The sequence below is a fragment of the Acomys minous genome (genome assembly GCF_964271855.1).
Source record: "Acomys minous genome assembly, chromosome: 13".
NCBI classification, from domain to species: domain Eukaryota; kingdom Metazoa; phylum Chordata; class Mammalia; order Rodentia; family Muridae; genus Acomys; species Acomys minous.
The window spans coordinates 58365127-58382581 of record NC_140495.1 but is presented as its reverse complement, the minus strand read 5'-3'; the positions used below and the strand labels follow the sequence as shown (position 1 = coordinate 58382581).

Sequence of the window (17455 nt, the reverse complement as noted above, 5' to 3'; positions counted from 1 at the left end):
AAAATAAAATAAATAAATAAATGTAAAATGAGTTAGGATGATGCCCAAAGTCCACTTCCCACTTCTACACATTACACCAGTGTGCATACATCCACTAGCAAACCAAACTGATTAATTGATTGGATAAAAAAAAAAAAAAACAAAAAACAAAAAAGCCGGGCGTGGTGGCGCACGCCTTTAATCCCAGCACTCGGGAGGCAGAGGCAGGCAGATCACTGTGAGTTTGAGGCCAGCCTGGTCTACAAAGTGAGTCTAGGACAGCCAAGGCTACACAGAGAAACCCTGTCTCGAAAAACCAAAATAAATAAATAAATAAATAAAATAATTTAAAAAATGAGCTTTCTTACCCAGCGATTACCAGAGAAGATACCTCACGGAACGCTGGACAGGGTTGTCCTTGGTGTCTAGGGTCCACCAATTAGCACCCTCTGATGTTATGTGGCTTCTCCTCCTCTGTAACATGCAGCCTTACTTTTGTGGGTTACCAAACCACATCCATTCACATTTAGAATCTTGGCTGAAAGAACCAAAAGACGATGGCTCCTTGTCTGTGTTCCTGGGGATCCCCCTAGAGGCAGGAGTGAGTCACTGACACCGCGGTAGTGCAGAAGCCAGCAGCACAGGGTTCTTCCCTGCGTAACCTCGCCTGTGAGTGGGGTTGTTCGAGTGAGATTTAGCAGTAGTTCTTACCCGACACCTGCAGGCAGTACTGTCTCTCCTCGTGGGAGTTTCTGATTCCTCCAGGTGCTTGTCAGGTACCTAAAGGGGAATGCTACCATCTTCAGTGTGGACCGGCAGGTGGGTGTGCACAGATGTGCAATGGGTACTCTGTATAGCCATCCACAGAGCACAGTGGACACTAGAAAGGTAGAAACCTGTCCCTAAATCCTGAACCAGGATTCACATCTATCTATCCATCCATCCGTCCGTCCATCCTCTCTCTCTCTCTCTCTCTCTCTCTCTCTCTCTCTCTCTCTCTCTCTCTCTGTGTGTGTGTGTGTGTGTGTGTGTGTGTGTGTGTCTAGGGACTCTTCCATACCCGGCTCCCATTTTCCCATAGGGGCAGTGGAACTGCGGGTGAGCACTCCTGCAGCCAGCTTTCCATAGACTCCAGCGGAAGAAACTCAGGTCGATACAATGAGACAAGTGTTTTACCCAGCAAGCCGTTTCCCCAGCCTCTGTGTCTATGGCAAATTGTCAGTGGCAGCTGGCACAGAGGCATAGCTCCATGGTGTCACTGCTGCAGCCCGAAGGTCTTCCCTAAAAGAAGCCTCCTGAAGCCAGGTGTGGTGGCGCACACCTTTAATCCCAGCACTGGAGAGGCAGAGGCAGGTGGATTGCTGTGAGTTCAAGGCCATCCTGGTCTACAAAAAGACCCCAGGAGAGACAGGGCTACACAGAGAAACTTTGTCTTGAAAAAGCAAGAAAGAAAAAAAAGAAAGAAAGAAAGAAAGAAAGCCCTCCAAAATATTTTATTATTTGTTTTTGAGACACTTCTGTAACTGAACCCGGGGCTACCATATTGGCTAGGCTGGCAGGCCAGCAAGCGTGGGCAGCCATGCTTGAGTTTTGCAGAGATGCTGGGAATGGATTCAGGTCCTCTTGCTTGCGCAGCGAGATCTCTACTCCTGTTTTATCTTGATTTAGTTTTGAAAAAGGGCCTTACTATTAGCCTCAGCTAACATAAAACTCACAATGTAGACCAGGCTGGCCTTGAACTCACAGAGATCCATCTGCCTCTGCCTCCTGTGTGCTGGTGTGGACCACTCCTCTCCAGGGGGGAAATATATATATATATATAATCTTTTGACCTTTATTCATATGTGTATTTTGCTTGTATATATGTATGTGCATCACATGCATGCCTTGTGCCCTGTGAAGTCAGAAGATGGATTGGATCCTCTGAAACTGGAGTTTCAGATGGTTGTCAACTACTTTGTTGGTTCTAGGAACCAGGCTCAGGATCTCTGCAAGAGCAACACATGCTCTTAACTGTTGAATCCAGCCCCACATTAAGCTGCTTTTAAGCTAGATCGTTTTTAGTTTTTATTTATTGTTTTGTTTCTGAGACAGAGTTTCTTGTGTATCCTTGGCTGTCCTGGAACTCTCTTTGTAGACCAGGCTGGCCTCGCTCTCACAGAGATCCTCCTGCCTCTGCCTCTCAGAGTGAGCGCTGGGATTACAGGCGTGCACCACCACACCCGCCTCCATGCTGACTTCTAAACTGAAGAAGTGTTTAAGTAGTTTATATGAAACAGAATGCCAACATTAGTGCAGGGAAGGGTGGTTAAGCAGGTCTGACAGACCCCCAGACCCCTAGCAGAGCCATGGGGAAGTTTCTTGGGTCCCAGGGAAAGCCCCTCAGCAGTTCCAGGATCCCACCTGGCCACTTCCTGTTCACACACTAACAGCCCTGTGTGGAGATTTTGCTTTCCTTTCTCTCTGCCAAGAATCTTCCAGAGGATGATTAACGAAATACCCTCTTTGTTTTGATCCGCTGCCCTTCCATCTCAGTGACCATGGAGAAATCAAGCCAGCTTCCAGGAAAATGAACCTTGGCAGTGGGCCTGCCTGTCACCTAGCACACACAATGAGTGAGCAGGCCTGGCATGGGATTAGCACCCAACTGTGGCACACCCTTGAAGCTTGGCTCTCCTGACAACTGATAGGACATCCCCTCCTGCCCCTGCTTGTAACTGAACTTGGGGTGGGGGTGGGGCACACTCTGTATACCTTAAGAATCCAAGTTTGGCCACCTATCCTCAAGAGACCAATTAGAACAGCCAGATTAATAGTGAAAGGCAGAAAGGGGAGTATTGTGGAGGCTTTTGGTTTGCTTGATACGTATTTGTTGTTGTTTACCATAATCATCCTCATAAAAATGTGCCAATAGCAGTCGCTGTGGTGGCTAACACTTGCAATTCCAGCACTTGGAGGGTCTCCATGAGTTCGAGGACAGCCTGGTCTACACAGCAAGACCCTGTCTCAAAAAGCAAAGGGACAAGCAAAAACCAATTTTTAAAAAAGTAACAATTAAATGGCTTCAATGACATCAAAATTGTGCGGCCATCAGTGCGATCGACAGTACCTCCTTGATCTCACTGTGAGACCAGCATCCTCGGTTGGTTGGCTTGAGACAAAGTCTTTAACCCACATGGACCTCCAACTTACTTCATGACTTGGACGTCTTGTCCTCCTGTCTCCATCTCCCTTGCTCGGATTGCAGGAGTGCAGCACCATGCCTGCCTGGTTCCCGCAGCTCTGAGGACTGGACCCAGAGCCTCTGGTATACAAGGCAGGCACCGCAGCAACTGTGCTTTCTCAGACCCCGCCCTTAGTTTTTATTCTCCAGGTTCCCTCTCCCAGCCCTTGTCCTCTGCTAGTTTCTGTGTCTGTGTTTCCTATTGTGGATATTTTATATACATGGACTCACATAACTTGGGGCCCTTTGGTTTTTGTTTTATTACTGTTTTTTAAAGATTTGTTTTATGGCTGGGTGTGGTGGCTCATGCCTTTAATCCCAGCACTGGGGAGGCAGAGGCAGGTGGATTGCTGTGAGTTTGAGGCCAGCCTGGTCTACAAAGTGAGTCCAGGACAGCCAAGCCAAGGATACATAGAGAAACCCTGTCTCGAAAAAAAAAATTATTTTATGGGCTGGAGAGATGGCTCAGAGGTTAAGAGCACTGGCCGCTCTTCTAGAAGTTCTGAGTTTAATTCTCAGCACCCATGTGGTGGCTCATAACCACCTTTAATGACATCTGGTGCTCTCTTCTGGCCTGCAGGTGTACACTGTATAATAAATAAATAAATAAATAAATAAATAAATAAATAAATAAATAAATTTAAAAGCTGGTCATGGTGGTGCACGCCTTTAATCCCAGCACTCAGAAGGCAGAGGCAGGCAGGTCTCTGTGAGTTTGAAGCCTGGACAATGAGAGTTCCAGGACAGCCAAGGCTACAAAAAAAGAAAAAAGAAAGGAAGGAAGAAAGAAAGAAAAGAAGAAAAGGGGGAAATGCCATTAATCCTTGTAGCATGGCACCATGTACAATGCAGGAAATTGCAGTTGATATAAGCATTTACCTTCTGGTGAGAATAATCAGCTTGTTCCCAAGTGCATCCCTGTCACAGAGCTCCTCCTGGAACATTCTGGAAGGTATTCTTCCACATGCTCTTATTTGCTTTCATTCCATAATCTCCTCACCATAGCGACCCTCTGGAACTGCTAGGCCACAGTGTGTGCTAAGTTTGTGTTGTATTGGGTAAGGATTACACGTTTTTCTTTGTTCAATCAATACCTTTTTAAACTTTTATTTATCAGTGTATGTGCATGTGTGTGTGTGTGTGTGTGTGTGTGTGTGTGTGTGTGTGTGTTCATGTGCTATGATGGACATGTAAAAGTCTGAGGATAACTTTTAGGAATCAGTTCTGTCCTTCCACTGTGGAATTAGTGATCAAATTCAGGTCACAGGCTTTGAAAAAAGTACTTTTACCTGAACCATCTTGCTAGCTCAGTTTCCATTTTCTTCTTTCTTTCTTTCTTTCTTTTTTTTCTTTTTTAAGTTTTTCAAGACAAGGTTTCCTCTGTGTAGACTTGGTTGTCTTGGACTTGCTTTGTAGACCAGGCTGGCCTCAAATTCACAGTGATCCACTTACCTCTGCCTCCTGAGTGCTGGGATTACAGGCGTGTGCCACACCACACCCAGTGCCCAGTTTCCATTTTCTTTTTCTTTTCTTTTCTTTCTTTCTTTTTTTTTTTTTTTTTTCAAGACAGGGTTTCTCTGTGTAACAGAGCTCTAGCCGTCCTGGACTCTCTTTGTAGACCAGGCTAGCCTCAAACTCAAAGAGATCCACTGACCTCTGCCTCCCAAGTGCAGTTTCCCTTTTTGTTTGTTTCTTTGTTTCTTTGTTTGTTTGTTTTTCTGAGACAGACAGGGTCTCTTTGTGTAGCTTTGGCTGTCCCAGACTCACTCTGTAGACCAGGCTGGCCTCAAACTCACAGTGATCCGCCTGCCTCTGCCTCCCAAGTTCTGGGATTAAAGGTGTGCACCACCATGCCTGGCAGTTTCCATTTTCTTAAGAAACACTTTTACTGTGAAGGAGGAGGAGAAGGAGGAAGAGGAAGAAGAGCAAGAGGAGGAGGGAAAAAAAGAACTAGAGGAAAACATAAAAAAATATTTTTTAAAAACCTGAAAGTGGTAATGCATCCTGTAATGCCAACACTAAGGAAGCTGAGGCTTGAAACCAATTTAAACTGTTACATCATCTTCTGGTTTAAACTATTACATAAATACCAAACAAAACAACAAAAACTCACAGCTGGGCAGTGGTGGCGCATGCCTTTAATCCCAGCACATGAAAGGCAGAAGCAGGTGGATCTCTGTGAGTTCGGGGCCAGCCTGGTCTACAGAGTGAGTTCCAGCTTAGAAGAGGACTGTACAGAGAAACCTTGTCTTGAAGAACCACAAAATAACAACAAAACATTACATCATCTTCAGATTTGCTCCCCAGTGATGCCATCGCTAGAGGCACCAGGTCTCTGCTGCAGCCAAGTAAGATAGTTTTTCTTCCTGTAAACTAGCCATTAAAAAGAAGGCAGCCTGAAACCAAACAAGCTATAAGCTCACTTCCATGCCTTTTTCCAGGCAGCTAAAGCCTCTATCCGTCTCACTTTCCCACTGAACAAAACCTGAGCCTTTGCCCCCCTCCCCGAGAAGCCTCAGAAAGAAAGGCCAGTGTTTGGATGACAGGCTTCCTGTCTGAGTAGCTGGCGTTTAACCAACTCTATTCTATTCTCGGGAGCAGCTCTCCAGGCACACAAGTGCCCGGGCCCATTCATTTTCTTTATTTTCCCTGTCACAGGTCCCACTTCCAGAGGCTTTGTTTCCATGACAAGGATGGGGGAAGGTGATGAACTTGCTTAGTTAGGCCACCATCTACAGCATGCGGGACTTTCCCCAGAGGGCCAGCGGTTCTGCTTATGTGAGAAGCTGACCATGGTGTAGATGTCTCAACCCCCTACGTGTTCTTAGGGATAATCTATCTGGAAAGACGATCGATATTACTCAATATTACTACTGCAGTTCCATTTTTTTTTTTTAAACACGGGGTTTCTCTGTGTAACCTTGCTTGTCCAAGATAGGCTTGAATTCACAGAGATCCGACTGCTGCTGCTTCCCCTACGTGCTGGCCATCATCTTTTAAATCCTGGCACCTCATGGTATTTTGTCATCTCAACCCAACCCCACCTCCACACTAACCAACCAAGGCCATGTTGACCCTTCTCCCCAGGACTGGCAGGCTACAGTGTCTTGGATCTCAAGTCAGACCTCCCAACTCAGCTGCTAAAACTATGTATCTTTATTCTGTTTCAGCCTTACTGAACTATGATTGACAGGTAAAAATTGTATCCTTTTAAGGTGTGATGTTTTGGAATGTGTTTGTATCACAAAATGATCATCACAGTCAAGCTGACTAGCCTCTCTACTGTTTCTCATAGTTGCCAATTTTGGTCCCTGGGCAAATCCTAATCGCACAGCCCCCATTGGCTGACTAGCCACCTGCTGTGCATTAGCTTTCCAGAGCCTTCTGACTTGGGAATTATTTGACTCAGTCTGGCTTATTTCACTCAGCGTGCAAAGAGATTCTTCCTCTATTAAGGTTGCATAATATCCCACCTCCATCACCTTTGATTTATCCACTCACTTGTCAACTGGGCATTTAAGTTGCCCCTGGATTTTGGCTACTGTGAACGGTGCTGTAGTAAACACTGCAGTGGGCGGGAGAAAAACCTTCCAAATCTGGCTTACTGGTTTGGATATGGGCCCAGTAGAACTGCTGGGTCATGTGGCTGTTTTATTTTTCATTCTTTGAGGAACCTCTATAGTATTTACACCCCAGAGACAATGACTAAGAGTTCTCATTTCTTTAAAAAAAAAAAAAAAAAAGAGTTCTCATTTCTTCATATCCTCACAACAGTTCTCAGTTTCTGTGATAATGGTCATTTCTACAGGTGTGAGCTGACATTTCGCTGTGGTTTGGGCTTGCATCTTCCTGTCACTAGTGAAGTTGAACTCTTTTTCAGATCCCTGTTGGCCATTTTTAGGCTGCTATGGTGTGCCTGTGGGTTGTCCCTTCCAACACTCACAGGCTATAGATTGCCGTTAGGAGGTAGGGCCTTGTGGGAGATGCTGGCCACAGGGATTGAGAACGGATTAATGTCTCTCTTGGGAGGTGGATTGGTTCTCCTAGGAGTCTGCCCCAACTTGCAAACTGTGTTGCAAACTAGGATGTTTAGTAGGCCAGATGGACTTGGTGCATTTTTTTACTTAAAATGTTTTAAACCTAGGCTGGGTTTTTTTTTGGGGGGGGGGGAGCAGTGGTGTTCAAGAAAGAATTTCTCTGTGTAGCCTTGGCTCTTCTGGACTCACTTTGTAGACCAGACTGGCCTTGAACTCACAGTGATTGACCTACCTCTGCCTCCCAAGTGCACCCAAAGGCGTGCGCCACCATGCCAGCCTTAACCTAGGCTGGTTTTACTGGGCTAAAACTACATAGTAAGCAGGGGAGTGTCTCAAAGGAACTACATCAGCCCTGACGTGGGTGGCCATGTCCTCCTGTCTGTTTTCTCTCTCTTCTGCTGCTGTTATTTCTGTTTTTGAGAGAAGAACTCACCACATAGCCCATGCTTGCCTCTGGCTCGCCACCCGTGCTCGTGTTACTGGAACTGGCTTCAACTCGTACCTCCTTACTCCTTATTTAGAGGTTTCCTGAGATGTCTGTGAATTCTTGGATATCAGCTTGGAATTAAGACTAGAGCATAAGCAAGCCACTCCAGCTCGAAGCCCTGAGAAGCAAGACTTAAAGGGACCAGGCTGGGCGGTCTCAGGGAATAACTCGGTGTCAGTGTCTTCAGATGTTTTCTTTTGAACTGCTAGTATTCTAGAAAATACTCCTTCAGTCTTCTACTTGGAGTTGTAATTATAGACAGATATCTGAGTCTTTTTTTAAAGGTTTATTTTATTTTATGTATATTAGTGTTTTGGCTGCACGTATGTACCATAGGCATGTGTGTGGTTCTCACAAAGGACAGGAGAGGGCATCAGATAGCCTGGAAGTGGAGTTACAGCTGACAACAAGTGACAGTTGTGTCACTGTGTGGGTGCTGGGTATCAAACCTAGGTCCTCTGCAAAAGCAACAAGTGGCTTAACTGCTTCTCCATCTCTCCCACCCCAAGGCACCTCAGCCTCATGGAAGATGGGAGGAAAATGACTGGGTCTCAGCATTCAATACATTAGTTTACTGATTTCGACAATTTTATATAGGTTTCTTTTCCAGTCGCCCTTTCAGATGCAATGAACAATTATCTGTTCTTTTAAAGCACGCCCTGCTCCCTCCCTTACCAAACCACAAGTTGTTTTTCAGCTTCTGACTGGCTTTAAGCCACCGTTTCCTGACCCTACTTCCTCCTTAGTCACACAGAAAAAAAAAACAAACTTGTACTTTAAGGGTTTTTTTGGTTGGTTTTTTTTTTCCTCATCTTACGTGTTAGCAACTGGATTTTGCGGTTGAACCTTGACCGGTGAGGGACAGCTCAGCTTCCTTTGCATCCCTGAGCTGGTGCGCTCTCTCCTTTTCAGTCTAGACCAGCATTCTCAACCTGTAGGTGCCAAACCCCCAGGGGTTACATATCAGATAGCCTCCAGTTCAGATATCTACAGTATGATTCATAACTGTAGCAAAATTACAGTTACGAGGTAGCAGCGAAATAATTTGATGGTTGGGGCTCACCACATCATGAGGAACCGCATTAAAGGGTTGCAGCATTAGGAAGGTTGAGAACCACTGGGCTAGTGGCCCAGCTCATGAAATGGTGCCAGCCACCATCAAGGAGGGTTCCAGACTCTGTTAAGCCAATCAGGAACATTCTTCACAGGCATGCCCCCAGGCCAGCCTACAGTAGTAGACACTCACCCACTGAGCCTCCCTTTCCAGAAGATTCCAGAGTCTGCAAGTTGATGGTTGAAACCAATCTTGACAGTGGTTGCTGGCAGAGGAAGCCACACTCTGGATACAGAGGCTGCCTGCCCTGAGCTGGCAGCTTTGCCTGCCTTCTCTGCTCCAAGTTTTCAGCTCTTCCCTGCTCCTGTCCCTGGGAAGAGCCTTCCATGACTCACTGTTCGGCGGGAGGTCACATCACTGACCTCCTCTGCTGCGAGTTCATAAAACTGGGTGTAAAGAGTTCTTCGAGCGGCTCGTCCTTTGCTACCGTGCATAGTGAGCTAACTCCCTGCTTCAGTGTGTACACCTGGGCGGAATCCTTTCCTCAGCCCGTCACCAGTGCCCTGTTGTGAGATTTTTTTTTTTTCCTAAAGCTAAAAGTACTTCACCTGGTGAGGACTTGGCTCCTGACCTTGCCCCCTTCACTCCGCTCAATCAGTCTGGTTGGATTGTGAAGTCACTGCCTATGTCAATGGTAAAAGATGGGATCCATGCTGGCCCGGTGTGTCACTAGCCTGGCTTGTGAACCCTTCGCACTGAGACACTTGGACTTTTTTTCTGTGTGCTCTTGTGTGAGGCACCCAGGTTATCTCCAGCATGAACTGGGGTGAATTGATGAGAAGGCCCCACATCCGTCCTCAGTTTGATCCACTTCTTTCCCTCTTACCAGAGTTTTTGGTTCCTGAGGTGTTTCCTACATAGTTTCCTGGTGGACAGATAGATTTGTTTAGGTCATTCCTGACAGTTTATAACTGGGAACAGAGGGGAGCAACTACATGTGCCCAGTGATTTGATGGGGGAGTGAAGGGAATTGACTGGGAGCTGGGTCTCTACAGGAAGTCAGGGAGAGGGGCCCATGGTATAAACTGCCGGCTGCTACATATGTAGCCGTGAGAAGAGAAAGATTAACATGGAAAGGTCTGGAAAAATTAGAAGGCTAAATAAGAAGGCTCATTGCGTAGTGTGAGATTACCAAGCCAGACAGGAACAAGACAGCGGAGCAGTGACAGAGGCCACCCTGCCCCCACTCTACCCTGAAGCCCTTAAACACAAGACATTACATCCTTTTCTTATGTTCTTGCTTCTAAAGCAGCTGCTGTTACACCCTGAATTGTCTACATAAGGATTGGCGTCGAACAAGATGCCTCCACTTGATTCAAGAGACCCAGGCCATCCCACAGACAAGGGGTTAGCCAACACCCAACGCAGCTGCTTCTTCAGAGTGGCGGGAATTAAGAACTCAGTATAGGCCAGACATAGTGGCGCACGCCTTTAATCCCAGCACTCGGGAGGCAGAGGCAGGTGGATCTCTGTGAGTTCAAGGCCAGCCAGGTCTACAAAGCCAGGGCTACACAGAGAAACCCTGTCTCAGAAGAGAGAGAGGGGAGGGAGAGGGAGAGAGAGAGAGAGAGAGAGAGAGAGAGAGAGAGAGAGAGAGAGAGAGAGAGAGAGAGAGAGAAACTCAGTATAATTATCAGTGCTTGAGATGCCTTCAGGCTGAAGGGAAGTCTGAAGGCTAAGGTATACCACATCAGAGACGTCCTAAAATCTGCAACACAAATCTCATCTCCCAGCTACTCTTTTCAAGTGTTTCCTCCCCCAGTCTCAGCTTAAACACTCTAAACTAGTTGCATTCAACAAATATACCAGGGGCTGGGGTTCCCCCATAAAGAGAGCCCCAGGTTGGGGCTTCCTTGCCATTAATACACCTGCCTTCCATCAGTCCTCAGAGCCTCCTGAAGTCCCCAGAATCGAGCTGGAAGGACAAGGTCTGGTTGAGACAGGGAAGCTAAGAAGGTTGACCCAATCCCTGGTATGTTCAGTGAACAGAGTCCGGGAACTGGTGTGCACCCAGAGCCCATCAAGTCCTTTACTGGAAAACCAGTGGCGTTGGGGGGTGGGGGTGAGGGAGTGGGGCAGCACATCCCCAAATGCCTTGGCATCTCATCCATTCCAGGGAGCCACCTCCTCCCACTGAGTACAGCAAAGGAGACATCACTACAAAACACACTTTATTTGGCTATCTCACAAATCACCATGGTCTCCATCCCTGCCTCTGCTGCTTGTGCCAGACACAGACAGATTCCTTCATGTCCTCCACTATAGCAGGATGCTCAGGCTGCCTCGTCATGCTGTGGGACTTCCCAAAGTGGCCACAGAGATTTCTCTTTGCCATATCAGCCTCTACGGAACCTTCTGGCTGAGGAAAGGGTCTCTGAGCTTCCCTCATGGCTAACAAGGCTTGCTGACCCAAGATCAGGCATGGTAGCCCATTCATAGGCTGGTTGGCCCATGTCCAGACAGAGGTTTCTCCTTTTGTAGGGGTCTGCCTCAGAGCCAGGTCCCACCTGCACCCACTCCGGAAGGCCTGTCTTCTCAGGAGCCTTCCCCAGTCTTCTGTGAAGGCTCCACAGCCACCTCCTCAATCTGCCAGCGACACATGGGGCACCTGGCCGTGTCTTTGAAGACATGCCAGGCACAGGAGCTGCAGAAGTGTGAGTGGCCGCACGGGATGAGGCGGGTATTGGCAGTGTTGTGGAAGCAGATCACACACTCCTCTCCTGATGTGACTGGAAAAAGAGATAGCATGTGTCAGGGCGCACGTAGAGGGTAGGCCACCTTACTCATGCTCTTCCTACGGGACAGGAAAGCTCAGTGTACCAAGGAACTGTGTCCTGTGAGAATCCACTCAGTGCACTCACATGAAAACCTACACAGTACACACAGCCCCTTTTCCAAGCTGTTGCCTCCCAGTTTCAGCTGCCTATGGAACTATCAAGTAGATCTAGAAAAAAAATCATGAGTACTAAATAATTGTTATTACTGAATGGTGTTATAGCTGCTCTATTTTATTATTAGTTGCCATCATTGATCAGTTCCTATGATGGATTTATAAATGCAAGTTCAGCGTAGGCAGGAACAGGAAGAAACAATAGCTCACAGGCCACTGGCTGGGTTCTGGCTATAACGAGCCTTGTGGACTATATCCTCTGAGGGTACAGAGACACAACAAAACTCTCCTGTGGGTACAAGGAAAATAAAGGCCACACATTCCTTCTCCTGGGAAGAAATCCACCCACAGATAGTAGGTGAGTCTAGCAAGTTTTGTTGTTGTTTTGTTGCTTATGGTCTATTTATTTGGTAAAGCTTGTGGGGGTTGTTTTTTGTTGTTGTTTTGGGTTTTTTTGGTTGGTTGGTTGGTTTTGTTTGGGTTTGGTTTTTTGGTTGTTGTTTTGTTTTGTTTTTTGAGACAGGGTTTCTCTGTGTAGTCCTAACTGTCCTGGAATTCAGAGATCTTCCTGCCTCTGCCTCCCGAGTGCTGGGACTAAGGGTGTGCACCACTACCAGCCAGGACGCTTTACAATTCATGTAGAGATAGATTTTGGTTTAGTTTCTCTCTCTCTCTCTCTCTCTCTCTCTCTCTCTCTCTCTCTCTCTCTCTCTCTCTCGTTCTCTCGCTCTCTCTCATACTGGGGACTGAATCTAAAGCTAGGACTTGGCACACACTAGGCTCTAGACCTACTCTACTTTTTTACTCTCTTTTTTGAAACAAAGGTCTCATTTAGCCTAGAATGGCTTCAAATACACTATATGTAACTGAAGATAACCTTGACCTTCTGACCCCCTTGTCCCCACATTTGTCACTACTGGTTTTATTCAGTGGTGGAAATCAACCTAGAACTTTGTGCATGCTAATCAAGCACTCATCCACTGAGCTGAATCCCCAGCAGTGTGTGTGTGTGTGTGTGTGTGTGTGTGTGTGTGTGTGTGTGTGTGTGCGTGCATGTGTGTTTGCTTTGTAGATGTCAGGAACTTTCCTCCATCACGGTCTACCTTGGTTTTTGATACAAGTTCTCTCACTGAACCTTGAGTTCACTGATTGGCTACACTGGCTGGCAATGTAGCCAGCAAATCCCAGGATTGCCCTGTCTCCACATTCCCAGCAGGTGCCTGTCTGTTCACATGGGTTCTGAGGATTCAGCTTAGACCAAGCAGGCATTTTACCAACTGAACTATCACTCTAGCTGGCCACATGCTTTTCTCCTCTTTTCCTTCTTCTCCTTCTCTTCCTCTCCCTCTTCCTCCTCCTCCTCTTCCTCTTTCTCCTCCTCCTCTTCCTCTTTCTCCTCCTTTGGTTTTTCCAGGACAGAGTTTCTTTGTGTAGCCTTGGTGTCCTGGAACTCTCTCTGTAAACCAGGCTGGTCTTGAACTCACAGAGATCTGCTGGCCTCTGCTTCCTCAGCGCTAGGACTAAAGGCATGCACCACCACACCCGCCTGCTCAGCAATTTCAATCATGTGTTGCTTTTCACAGAGAAACCAAGTTTAATTTCCGGAGTCTATGTGGCAAGCTTACGACAGTCTGCAACTCCAGCTCCAGAGGATCCAACTCCCTCTTACGGTCTCCGAAAACACCAGGTGCATATGTGATGTATATGTTTTGTAAGAAATTTTTTAAAGAAAAAGAGGCGATTGAACTAGGCTGCAATCCCAGCATTTGGAACAAGTTTGAGGGTAGATTAGGCTACAGGAGACTGTTTGGGGGGTGCAGGGAGGCATTGGCTCATGAAAATATTCTCAGAATTGAAGGCAGAAACGTTGCGTTGTTTCTGGATCTCTAGCCGCAGTAAGCTGGCCCAAAACCTGTGGGTGAACTGGTCACACTTCCTGGCCACCCGGGCTGCACTCACCTTCAGACTCTGGCATAGCCTCCCCACTGGTGATCCAGGCATTGGCTTTGGGATCTAAGGCAGAAAGGAAGGTTCAGAGCTAGGGCAGCAGCTCCAAGAATCCACGCATATGCACACACATGCACAAATGGATATGCACACACAAGCATGCTACCCTGAAGAATCAAGCTCCCTTCTTCACTGCTGGTCCCCTTATCATGTTAAGAACCCAGCTGGCAGCTCTCACAGCTTTTGTCGGTTTTGTTTATTTTTACTTGTCGCCTTAGTATGGGTGAACTACTTAAACTGCAAGGCCTCATCCAAATGCTTCCTCCTTTGTGAAAGACGACCAGCCTTGTAACATTGTTTAGAGCACTGGTCGTGTCATATCATCCTTCAGGGACGAGGCTATGGCCTTTGCCCATTTGTGTCTCCAGCGCCCATCCCTACACTAGGACCCAGCCATAGGCTGATGGCATCCTGAGCATAAAGGCCTCCAGACAGGTGTGTGGAGCCTCCTATAACTGTCTGCATGCCACACACTCCAGGACCACAGTACTTCGGACCCCACAGATTGTCTCACCCAGCAGCTCAATGGCTTTCGTGGTCCCGTACACATCCATCACCGCCCAGAGTGGGGCGCCCTGGACCAGCACGTCTTTGCGAAGCAGGAGGGGGCGGCCAGCGTTGACTTTGGCGAAGAGCCAGCCTCTACGGTTCACCCAAAAGCAGACCACATTCCCCGCACGAACGCAGCCCTCTGGGAGCAGCGCTGCCCACGTGGGGCTCTGCTCCTCCAGGTCAGGGCACACGAAGGGCGGCAGGCAGGAAGCTGCCACCTGTGCAGGGTCCAGGCGCGTGAAGCCCACTCGGAGGCCACCGCACCAGCCGTCCTCGTGTCGCAGCACCCGCAGCGCTACACGCTCACCAGGCCACACGGGCCGCTGGCTAAACACGATGCCATCGTGGAATGTAGAGCGCCTGCGCGCTGTGCTTCTCAGGTCATCCAGATGCACCTGCGCACCCGTGGCGTCCCCGTGGAAACTCAGGGCCTCGCGGGGCACGTCGGCATCTGTGGGGCAGAGCGGGGAGCCTGTCAGTAAGGACCCATTCTATCCTACCAGCTCTCCAGGGAACACCCAGCACCTTGGGGCCACCCTGGCCTCCTCCAGTGGACCATTTCCTCTGCCCTCTTCCTACAAGGCCCAGGAACCTGCTCAAAGCAGGTTGGGTAACTCACTCTGCCTGCCTGGATCTATTAACCTCCCTGGACCCCAACCGCAGTTCCCCACTTCTGCCTGGCATGAAAATTAAAAGAACCTACGCGTGACTCTCCTCTGAATTCATCCCTGAGCTGTGTTCGTGTGGTGGCGCTGTAATTCCAGCACTGTGGAGGTGAAGACAAGTTCCAGGCCTGCCTGGGCTACAGAAGAGGTTCCAGGCTAGCCCAGCCTGAGATACGTAGACAGTGAATTCTTGTTAAACAAAACCAAACCAAAGACTTAGGCATATGAACTCAGATAAAGTTTATTGTTTTTATCTTCTAACACTTATCGCTTTATTGAGTGCACAAGTACCAGGACACATCGGTGGAGGTCAGAGGGCAATTTGCAGGAGGAGTCAGTTCTCTTCTACCTTGCCGGTTTAGGGGACTGAACTAAGTCTTTCAGCTTGGCAAGCACCTCTACCCGCTGAGCCATTTCAATGCATCGTCAAGTCTCTCGCCTGGAGGAGCCTTGCTTTCCTCTCTGCTTATCTGACCACTTTCTCCTACAGGAGAGCTGTGTCAGCGCTCCCTGACTGAAGGTGATTTCCTGATCCCGGAAGAGAAGGGGACACAGCAGTTTCCCACAGGACAGGGGTGCAAGCTGAGAGCAGTAGGTGCCTATGTTCAGCCAAGGCCTGAAGTGGGCTTTGGGACCAAGGGACTTCCTGCAGAAAGGCACTTTGGCAGCCAGGAGGGAGAGCTGGAGTTTCCTGGCCTAGTTGATTAGATCTCGGGGACCTGCCTTTCCTCTTCAAGTGTGTGTGTGTGTGAGACCTGCATTTCCTCTTTAAGTGTGTGTGAGACCTGCATTTCCTCTTTAAGGGTGTAGGGGGAGGGGGGCTGGGGTGAGGAGGGGAAGCTGGCTGAAAAAGAAAGATGAACTCAATCTGAACTTGAGTCAGGCCCAGGAGAGACCCCCTCCCCCACCAACTGCCTGTTCCCTGTTCCATTTGTAGACCACAGGCCTGACAGCAGAGCCAGACATAGGACTGACGGCTCCTGGTGCTACCAGCCAAAGCCCACCCCGTCCCTTAGCTGGGTCACAGCTACCACTGATGTGAGGGTCTCAAGAGTAGGGTTGGCTAGAGACTTGAGAGATAATACTGGACCAGGATGGATGCTGGAGACAGTTGCCTGCAACCCCGCTACCCAGAGAAACAGGATGTGCTCTCCTGGGAACCACAGGCTACAAGTCTGTCCACCACAGAAGCAGAAATGGGGCCAGCGTGGGTCCCCAGCCTCAACCACTACAGCTTCAACGGAAAGCGTTCAGACCCCCTGTGGGTCTGGGAACTTTAGATTGCTCATCTCAAAATGGTGGCCAATCTTCCCTGGCTATGGGCAGGGTGTTTGCCTGGGGGACAGAGGACTGGAAGGATTGCTCTGGGAGAGAGAGAGAGGTCAGTTCACTGCCCCATGCGCTTCCTGGAGGAGAAGCAGGGGTCTGGCTGATGGTTCATGGGGAGGGGGGTTGCCCCAGGGATGGCCTCGGAGGGTACAAGAGTCCCAAGGAAAGAAAGCCTTGGCCTTGGCTTGGCAGCTTGAGCAGGCAAAGCTCCATCCTCATTTAGAAGCCTTCCCAGTGACCTTTGCGATCCATGTTCTCATGTCCTGGGTTACAGGAAGAAAGCTGAGGGGACACACTGCTGCTTCCATGGGTCCGTAGGTGACCCATGTGTTCTTACCTTTAGTTACCTCTGGGCAACTCCCTGGGTATGACTCCCAGGAGGGATGGCCATGGGCAAGCAGCAAGGGGCCTCTTGAGGCCTGGCCTCTCCACATTTACTCTCTCACATGGCGTGTGTTGGTTGTTCACAGCACACAACCCAGGTTGAGTAGGGCTAAAGTCCAACCTCACCCTGCAGCCTATCAAAGGCCTTCAGGACTTTGCCCCCCACAGGGGCCACACCTTTCCTTCACACTCAGCTTCCTGGCTTGAGAGCTGGGTCACAGAGCACTAAAGAGACAGACACCCCCTCCATTCTGCCTGGCTCCTTCCACAGAGACTTGCAGAAATCTTCCTACCCTTTGACTGAACAACCTGACAGATCCCACTGCTGGCTTGTGGGGCGGCAGAGGTGGGCGCTGATCGGGTCTGTTGGCAGGGCAGGCTCATGGTCCAGAGCACTCTCTAAAAGGATGCCATTTTTTTTTTCTGGGCCCCATGTCAGGCCAGATCCTGAGGCTCCATGGGACAGAGTGAGTGGAAGACCCTCTCCAATGACGCTCCCTTTGTGTTCCCCACTGCTGGAGGCAGGGGAGTCATTACTGGCCTGGGTCTAGACTGCTAGGAAGTTTATGACACACAAAACATGTCCGTAGGGTCATCTCCAGCCATGGGCAGATGAGGGCAAATTTTAGTCTCTGCAGCAAGGCTCTGGAGATTTTAGGAATGGATGGGCAGCCACCTGCCCCATGATGGCCTCCCAGCTGTCAGCATCTTCATCACCATTCCTCCAGCCAACAAGGCCTTTGGGGTGCCAGGCACCCACTCAGCCCTTTGCAGCCTCCTCCTGCTCT

At 48.7% G+C, this 17455-nt stretch overlaps 1 protein-coding gene and 1 long non-coding RNA gene across 2 annotated transcripts in view; one reads left to right on the top strand and one right to left on the bottom strand.

The window, feature by feature from the left end:
- Positions 1 to 4196: 4196 nt before the first annotated feature.
- Positions 4197 to 14245, top strand: LOC311581666. Its single transcript, XR_014773839.1, has 3 exons — positions 4197 to 4260; positions 13314 to 13417; positions 14106 to 14245. It is a non-coding gene; the product is annotated as an uncharacterized lncRNA (long non-coding RNA).
- The window catches only part of NEURL3 (neuralized E3 ubiquitin protein ligase 3), an 8428-nt gene continuing 1967 nt past the window's right edge, over positions 10995 to 17455 (bottom strand). The window contains exons 3-5 of the mRNA XM_084754131.1: positions 14252 to 14740; positions 13690 to 13743; positions 10995 to 11569 (exon numbers count right to left, since the gene is read on the bottom strand). Of these exons, the coding sequence (XP_084610257.1) occupies positions 11376 to 11569; positions 13690 to 13743; positions 14252 to 14740 (737 nt within the window). The 3' untranslated portion in view covers positions 10995 to 11375. The remainder of the gene's footprint in view (positions 11570 to 13689; positions 13744 to 14251; positions 14741 to 17455) is intronic.